Below are 10,000 nucleotides of genomic sequence, written 5' to 3'. Positions count from 1 at the left end.
CAAAATAAGTTTATTAACAAATAAATATAAATTTTCCAGAGCTACAAGTTGTCAACTATTAAATCAGACATTCGCCATACACCAAAGTCACAACTTATAAAACTGACAACCAATCACACAATATCAAAAATAATGTTAAAAATTTCTGATATTAAAAGAGCAAAAATGGTAAGTGCGATTTCTGTTTATTACTAATTTGATTTTTATTGTTTATATTATTATTTTTTGTATATATTTTGTTTTTGAATAAATATTTTTGATTTTCTTGTTTAAGTTTATATTTTAGTATTTCCTGGTCAAAAGGTTTTTTGTTTTTCTAGGTCAAAAGCATGATAATTTTCTACAATAACAAACCTGTTCCATCTGTTGTTGAGCTTAAAAAGTATGTTCATAACATTCACTTTAAAAAAATGTGACTAACAACTTTCTAAAAGATATAAGTTTTTTTGTTTTACTTTTATTGTTAGAAGTGGAATATGGCAAAAAGCAAAGAAGGTTTTTTTAACACAGGGTCAAACAGATGTGAAAGTATAACTCTAATCTAATTATTTAATATAATCGTAAATACAGTTTTTATATACATACATACATACATACATACATACATACATACATACATACATACATACATACATACATACATACATACATACATACATACATACATACAGACACATACATACATACATACATACATACATACATTCATACATTCATACCTTCATACATACATACATACTTACAAACATACATACATACATACATACATACATACATACATACATACATACACACACACACATATATATATATATATATATATATATATATATATATATATATATATATATATATATATATATATATATATACAAACATTGCTTTAGGTTGAGTTTGCATTTCCAATCACAGCTTGTAATCTCATGATTGAGTTTTCTTCTTTTTATGAAAATGTGCAGGTACAGTTGTTGTTGTTTTTTTTGAAAAAATATAGATGTAGTACAAAGAAATTAATTTTCAGATATTTTGTATTGCTCATAACTTTTTTTAGTTTTCTGCTGAAAGTTTACAATGCCCGCGATGCAGTGCATCAGTGCCAGCCCATCCTGGTATTTGCGGAAATTGTGGAGAAAATGTATATCAATGTCATAAGTGCAGGTACTATTTTTATTTATGAGTGAAAAACAAACTACATTATGTTTGAGAGAATTTTTATATTAAAATTGTTGATCCATGTTAATTTTGGATTTACATAAAAAATGTTCAAGAGTAAACGAAAATCTAAAAAGATTTTTATAAAGTTTCATAATGACTTGCTTATAATGACTTGTTTTTATTGACTTGCTTATCGTGACTTGCTTTTATTGACTTGCTTATAATGGTTTGCTTATAATGACTTGCTTATAATGACTTGCTTTTAATGATTTTCTTTTAATGATTTGCTTATAATGACTTGCTTTGCAAAAGATAGCAATACGTGAACTATTGTAGTATTATGCATTAAATATATGTTAGTAATATTAAATGTATTTATTTTATAGAGCTATTAACTATGATGAAAGGGATCCATTTTTATGTACTCTTTGTGGTTTTTGTAAGTACGCAAAATTTGAGTTTGTACTTAGTGCCCACTCTTCTTGTACTGTTGACACTATTAACAATGAAGAAGAAAGACAAAAGGCATTGAAAGCAGTTAATTCTGCTTTAGAAAAAGCAGATCAATATTACCAAGCTCTTACTGGCCATAGACAAATGTTAGAAAGCATTCTTAGAACAAGTAGTGATGGTGCCCATAGTGCTGAGGTCAATGTTTATCTTTTATAGTACCTTGTTTATTTTACTATATTTGTTCATTTATTTTTGTTATATATATATATATATATATATATATATATATATATATATATATATATTTTTAATTGTCTTGTTTAGAATGTTTGTATGTTTTCACTAAGTATAGCCAGAAAAAGATGCATTTTTGATAAATTAAGATTTCCTACTACAAATGTATAAATGTATATATATGTATATATATGTATATATATGTATATATATATATATATATATATATATATATATATATATATATATATATATATATATATATATATATATATATATATATATATATATATATATATATATATACAAATGTATGTTATAAAGATTTTTAAAAAAAATTATTTTTGTGAAGTTTTATTTTTTTTTTATTTATTTAAGTTTACAAATTTAATTGAGTTTTTGTCAAGGGCTATTGACTTTTTCAGTTTTACTTTGTTTTGAGTGTAATTGTATGCACAAGGCATTTTGGGATGTCCTGGTAGAATACAAATAAGTTCACAACTTGGCAGAAACTCTGCAAAGTTGTCTGTTTTATATTGCATTATTCTTTAGTAAATAATATTCTTCATTGTTCAGAAATGCCTTCATATTGCACTGTATTTAACTGCACACAAATGAGTGGAATTGCCAATGAAAATTATCAAGTTATCAACTTATCAAGTTATCAACTTATTTTAGTGATTAACTCACTACTCAAATATGAAAGTTATTATTCTTATTTCTACAGGTGCAAGAAGAGATCTTAATGGAAAACTTATTAAAATTCTAAACAATGTTTATTTGTGTATCAATCATTTTAAAAGTTCAATTTTATTTAATAAACATTAATAAACATTAGGGGGAAATGCTTTCTCCATAATGCTATCCTTAAAGTATTTAAGTTCTAAATATAGTGTCATGGCATCACATTCAGACCCTATATAAGATAGACAGATGTAATTCTATCCGTCTTGCATCAAAAGTAATTGGATAGACATTTTGATCTAAGAGCATTGTTTAAAATGAATATTACTGTCAACTGTTATACTGACTTTTTATTGAAAATAATAATAATAATAGCTATTTTTATTATTTAATGCGTACTTACTTATTCTGATGGCAGCATGTCTTAGTAGTAGATGAAGTGTATTTTAAGGCATTTTTAACCACTTTTTCAGAAATCTTAGGATTAAATGTCTTTTTGGTGGACCTGTTATTATAGTTTTCATGATTCTGGTATCTTGCCTTGAGATTTTTAGTATGAAGTAATTAGTTCTATACTTAGATCAATTTCAAATACAAATAAAAACTGTGTTGCAATGCTTTGTGACAAAATATAGAGTCGATGTTAAGTTTCTCTCTCTCTTACTTTGAAACTGTTGTAGAAAAACCATGGTCGACTAAAAAAAATTTTATGTAATGATTATGTTCATATATGAAAAATCATAAGAATCATTGGATTGATGAAAAAACTCAAAAAATACAGTTTAAGGACAATAATGATAATTTTAGTGAGATGACATTAAGAAACTTTAGAAAGCACTTGTGATTCTTTTACATTTAAATACAATTTCAATTTTTTCACAAACTTGGTGACGATGAAAGGTTAAGAGATAAAAGGTTATGTCTTTGAATCACCTCATCACATCAAGAATTCATTTAAATCACATCAGTCTGCACTACTTACTTTATCAAAAAAGTTATGTAGTTTCATAATAGAAACAAAAGAAATAAAATACTGTCTCTTGAAACATAACAGTTTAAAAGGGTTAGTTTAATTAGCAAAATATTTTTTAAATACATCACACAATTTTGTAAAACTTATATGGCCATACATCTGACTCTATTTAAAAAGCTTTTGTTGTGTCAGGGTGCCAGTGGTGCATATATTATTTCGGTTCAACAAGTCTTGGAAAAAACTCTGAACTACTTTTACAATGTGATTTAGACTTTCATAAACTTGATGTTGGTCAGAGTTGCATTCTATAAACATATTAAAATCTAGTTAAACAGATGCTGTTAAAATGGCTTAAGTATACATTGCTGGTGACCTTTAGTTAAAGATTGGTTATGAAGATCTTGACACTGATACATATTTGTATTGTAGTGAGTATGGTGCTTATCTCAATGACTTAGAGATGGTTTGACAAAGCAAACTAATATTCTATACCAATTTATTATGTTATGTACCTTCTATTGCACTGGATCTAGCTTTACCTGTTCGTTCAGATCCCCTATCTTTTTATTTTCAATCAATTTGACGATTTCTATTTTTTTGGTTGTTTAAAAAATGTTTTGTATAAAAATTATGAAGTCATATAATAAAAATATAAAAGAGCTTAGCATCTGACAGCACCTTTTTACATCGATTTATGCACCTTTTTACATCAATTTCTTGTAATAATAAATAGTTGTTTGTTCTCAAAAGAGTTGTTCTTTTGAAAAAGATGAAAAAAATGATTACAATTAGATATAGCAGCTGCACAAGAGGGTGAAAACCATGGAGTAGAATGAGGCTTGACTTGGAACCAATGAAAAGGAAAAAAAGCTTCCATTTTTGCCTGAATTTAGGAGGTTACGTTAGAGGCGCATTTTTCAGGTTAAAATGTTCATGTGAGTTGGGGACAAGATTTGATGTTTTTAAAAGCATATCGGCCAAATCTTTATTTGTAGAAATAAGTTTTATCTTTTATGATGCTCGCAAAATCTCCAAAAATTTTTATTTCGGCATCTTAAGACTCTTCCAATAGTTTTTCAATTGGAAAAAGCCATGTTTTCATAACTTTATGTTTTGTGCATAGTAACAGGCATAGTAACCATGGATATATATTATGATAAAGAGTTTTGGTTTCAGAACAAAATTTTTGAAATTCATAATAGTTAATTAATAATAATAAATTCATAATAGTTAATTAGAGGAAAGTGTTCTTAATAAAATACTAAAATTTATTAGATTGGCATCTAAACCTCTAATAACTCCATTTAGATTTTGCTTTATAAAAAACTTGTAAGCTGTGTTCCCATTATTTGTATTTCCAAAGCCAGATTTTGGTTTATCTACCAATAAGGCCCATATGGTTTTTAATTTTTTTTTTGATATCTTTGAAATATTTTTGACACTAAATTTATCTTTATCGCTTCTTACTTGCCAATCTTTTATAACTAAATAATAGCTAATGTGTAAAATGCGCTCAAAAAATAGAATCTACACATGCAAAGCAGACAGGCCAAAACCATGTTCTTTTTTAACAACTAAGTCTTTTAGTTTGCTGTTTATCATTTAGGAGTCAAACTACATATGTACACATTTTTGTTGAGTCAGTCAAGACATTTCAAACTTTGCCACCTATTATTAAGAGTATTAGATGGTGTTTAGCAGCAATTTGAGATTCATCAAGTTTTATAGATGTTGGAATGAGTTGAGATTTCCTTTAAAACTTGGATAGTTTTTGTTATAGTAAAAAAATTTATTTCTTTTGAAAAAATAAAATTAGTTGTTTGGCAATAAAGTGTGAATAAAGGTTGTGAATTTTGCCAAATAATATTTTGGTTGTCACATCAACGGATTAAATAAAAATACAAGCAGAAATTCATTAGTAGCATCATAATTTGTGTTTAGTGCTGTGACCAGAGCTTCTATCACATCCCCATTTAATAATTGATGTGAATAGCTTAATAAAAGTTAGATTTTATAAAACTTCGCATTGGGCTTTAATTAGGCATTCAGAAGTTTTATCAAGTATGGCTTCTAGGTTAATTTCGGTACATGTTTCTGTAACAGAAATATGTTCATCTAATGGATAATATTACTTTTTCAACTTGCATAGACTATGATAAAATGGAAATACTATATGCTCTGCCTTAAAAGTTCACCTTTGCATCTGTTCATAAGAATTATGTTTAGAGTCAATGTAATAAGCTAATGCCTTGTCACGATTCAACTGCCTGCCACCAAAATTCCAAATTTTATTGAAATTGCTTTGTTTCTTTGCCCTGGCAAATGACATGCTACTTCATCTGCAGTTTTACTAAGTATTTAAATTTCCGTTTTTTTGGTTTCAAAGGATGAGTCTTCAAAGTTTTTTTTTTTGGGTTGTCCTCCAGTTTCTCCAGAAGATAAAAAAAGGATGTGGCTGATATATATTTATTTCAAATTCTACATGTGCTCCCTCTAACCAACTTTTATTTTTGTTTAAAAAACATTCCATCATTAGATATACTGCATACCATTTTATTGCAAATTTTGATCCCATAAATGAAATTTTTTTTACATCAGTAACAAAAAATCCTTTCAAAGTAAAATCCAAAAACAAGAATTTCTTTCTTCTTAATTATGTTTCCGCTGTTCTTCAAATAACTCCATTTTTAAAAAAGAGCGCACATGATCTGAAAATAATTGAATAGCAAAAAGATGTGGGTTGATGTGCTAAAAAATTTCACACCGCTGTACCACTTAGAACTTAAGCTATGCGCTGTTAAAAAAATAGCTTGGATGCATGTGGATACAAAAAGTTGCATATGATGAAAAATTTTAAACAAAAAAAAGGTTTTACAATTTTTCAAATCATATTATAATTTTTCAAATTAAATGTAATTAAATAGTACTTATCTTCTAAAGTAAAATCAATGACTACAGTAAAATGACTCCTTTCTTGAAATCTAGTTAAATGGTATTACAAACACTGTAAATTTGTAGCTAAATTTTTTTTTAAAAAAAAAGAAGTTTTTAACATCTTTTTAATTGCTTATAACTCATTGCTCTGGAATGTTTTTCATAATTAAAACAATAAGTTATTACCAACATGGGAATTGTGAAAATATTATCAATTAGTCGATTTTTTGAAATATTATCAATTAGTTGATTTTTTGACTTTTATCCTCTTAGCTTTTAAAAATGACAAAAAGTTCTTTGAGTTTTTTCAATTTGTGTCAAAAAAATAAAAACATAAGCTGGAAGATAATATACCAACCAAAGCAATAGCAGTAAAATGCTAAAAAAATTATGCTGAAATATTTAGTTTCAAAACAATAAAAAATTTGAGATATAATATGAAATGTTTCAGATTAAACCTGCTGAAATCAAAAAAGTTAAAATTAATTAGTGTTTTAGAATAAAAAACTTTTATTGCATTGCTGTGTATATTTTTTATAGTTTTATTATAATTAAAACTTTGCCTTTTGTGTTAAATATTGTATTGTTTCTTTAGACAACTGCCATAAGTGTGTGTAAGTTTGTAATAATATTAAGACTTGTATCCCGATTTTTATAAGTATATCTGATATACTTATAAAAATCAGGATACAAGTCAAAACTTACCTACCAACCACAGTTAATCTCAAATCAAAATCAACAAAAAAAGCATCATAAACATAATATATTTTGGTATGACCCTCCGTTCAGCTTAAACATCAAAATAAAAATAAGAAACCATTTTCTAGCCCTTATTGACTTACATTTTCCAGCTGGCTACAAACTACATAGAATATTTAACCAAAATTCTATTAAGATCAGCTACAGTTGTATGCCTAACCTAAAATCATAAATTTGCATAATTTCAAAATTTTGCACAACAAAAATCAATTAAAAACCAACCAATGTAACTGCATAGATATAGCATTTTGTCCTTTAAACAATCAATGTTTGTCTAACAATATTGTCTACCAAGCAACCGTAAGTTCGAGTCATCATAATTGTAATAAAAAAGTATATTTTGGCATTTGTAATACACCATTTAAATTAAGATACGCAAACCATCTCAAATCATTTGCATCAGTTAAGTATAGAAATGACACAGAACTATCTAAGGAATGGAGCTTAAAAGACCAAAACATAAAGCCAATTATAGAATGGAAAATTGTCAAACATTGCAAACCTTACAATTTAGCAACAAAAATATGCCACCTTTGTCTTTACAAAAAATATGTTATTTTATCACATAATGGAAAAAATCTACTGAATAAAAAAAATGAAATTGTATCTCAGTGTCGACATTCTAAAAAATTCTAATTATCTTTATTTGACACAGGAGACTAGTAAACTATAATGGCTTTTTGTTTTTTGATTTGTTTTTTATGTAGGTTTGTTTATAACGTTAGAAGTCATTTTTCCTTTTTTTGTTTTTGTAACGGTTTGTTTACGTTTTTTGTTTGTATTAATGGCTGATGATTGCCATCGGGAATAAAACTTTAAGTCCCGCTAATCAATTATTTTTATTCATCTAAATAATACATATATATATATATATATATATATATATATATATATATATATATATATATATATATATATATATATATATATATATATTCTTTATGCCAAATAAATCTAATCACGTTAAATTTATTGTACAAATATTTAAAGAATACTATGAGTATAATAAAATTTTACCCTCATAAAAATTAAAAACTTTTATATTTGAGTTAATACAAAATAAATAGAAAAAAAGTTATTTATAATTTTTTTCAATCTAAATATATATACTTTTTTATTATTATTATTAAAAACAATGTTTACAAAAATAAAAAGCCTAAAATTTAGGAATTTTTTTTTTTTTTGCAACATTTTTATTTTTCATTAAAAATCATTAGAAGTAAATAAATAAAAAAAAATTAAAGCTATATATATACATATATGTATATATATACATATATGTATATATATATATATATATATATATATATATATATATATATATATATATATATATATATATGTATGTATATATATATATACACACACACACATATTCAATGAAAACTTTTTAAAATAATTTAAGCAGAAATTGTTAAAAATACTTTTAATTTATAGCAAGTTTTAATTTAATTCAAAACTATTTTTTTAGGAAGAATTGCCTACAGACAAATCTTTAGTGTGGAATGTTTCACCTCTTTCTACTAATTCCCAGACAACTTCAACAGCATCTGTTGCAATAACATCAATTAAGCGTTCAATACAGAGTGTTGCGCAATTATACTGTGTTGATTGTAAAACTTCTTTTGACAATATGAGTAAAGCAACACAAACAGTAACAGCATTGAGAAAAGAACTTTTACAATATGATATGAAACAACAAGAAGCTTTGTCACAAGCAATGTATTTAACACCTGAAATTCTTCCATCACCTTCTTATCTTGATGATAAACCTCAGTTCTATCGCTTGCCTTCATTCAGTGGTGTTCCTGAAGAGGTTTATATATTGGATAAACAAGGCGAGAACTTACCAAGAGTTGGTAAATGTTATGGATGTGCTTTATCAACAGTTCATCATTGTTTGACTGTTCTTAGAGCTCTATCAACTATTGAATCAGCACATGAGTGTCTTTTAATGCAGGTAAAAAAAGTTAATTTTAAGCAGTTTTTTGAGAACTTGGTTATGTAAGTAACTTTTTTTATTGGCTCAATATTAACAACAATAACTATAATCAGGTGAGTGTGGGTTTACATTAGGTCACTATTTTCGCCCTATTTTTGATTCCTGATTTTGGTACCTGAAAAAAAGACACTATTTAAATACAAACAATATTGATAATTGCATTTGCTCCTAATTTTTTTTATTTCATAGAAATAGTATATTATTTTTTAAATATGTTTATATTATTATTTAAATATTTTTTAAATAATGAGTAAATTTTCTTACTTAAGACTTAAGTATTATTTAAATGAACACTTGTTGTTGGTATAAAAATTTTTTTACATTACTTTTTAATATAAAAATACTTTTTTTTATATTTATTTTGTTGACATTAAATTTTTAAAAATAAATTTAGGGTTGTCTACAAGAACTTGTAACTCACAATTTACAACTTGAGAAAAAAGATCTTGTAGCCCTTGCTAGAACTCTTCTGATCAAACTTACATCAGAAAATAAAAAAGCCAATGAATCACTAAATGAGCTTATTTGCGAAAGAATTAAGTTATGCCTCTCAGTTCAATCTGCTAATATGATGTCGGTTAGTTTATTATTTGTGCAAAACATTATTTATGTTGTATACTTAAAGATATAAGCCCATGTATTTATATATGTATGTATTATTATTTATTCAGAAAATAGAGTTTCTCTAATAATTTTTTATTTTAGATATATTCACTGAATTATAAATACCAGCTTCATCAGCTCATTAAATTTAAACATTTAACATGTTGATCTGGTGTCTATAGTCAAGCAATATTTCTAAAATA

At 25.8% G+C, this 10,000-nt stretch overlaps 1 protein-coding gene across 1 annotated transcript in view; it reads left to right on the top strand.

Annotated features, from left to right (window-relative positions):
• The window catches only part of LOC101237477 (E3 ubiquitin-protein ligase UBR4), a 126,183-nt gene that overhangs the window by 92,283 nt on the left and 23,900 nt on the right, over positions 1 to 10,000 (top strand). The window contains exons 59-66 of the mRNA XM_065790452.1: positions 40 to 168; positions 321 to 382; positions 468 to 528; positions 888 to 959; positions 1,052 to 1,158; positions 1,542 to 1,803; positions 8,664 to 9,152; positions 9,589 to 9,771. Coding sequence (XP_065646524.1) covers positions 40 to 168; positions 321 to 382; positions 468 to 528; positions 888 to 959; positions 1,052 to 1,158; positions 1,542 to 1,803; positions 8,664 to 9,152; positions 9,589 to 9,771 — 1,365 coding nt within the window. The remainder of the gene's footprint in view (positions 1 to 39; positions 169 to 320; positions 383 to 467; positions 529 to 887; positions 960 to 1,051; positions 1,159 to 1,541; positions 1,804 to 8,663; positions 9,153 to 9,588; positions 9,772 to 10,000) is intronic.

This window comes from Hydra vulgaris, chromosome 02, assembly GCF_038396675.1.
Source record: "Hydra vulgaris chromosome 02, alternate assembly HydraT2T_AEP".
In the NCBI taxonomy this organism is placed as follows: Eukaryota; Metazoa; Cnidaria; class Hydrozoa; order Anthoathecata; family Hydridae; genus Hydra; species Hydra vulgaris.
This window is presented reverse-complemented; position numbering and strand designations above follow the sequence as displayed.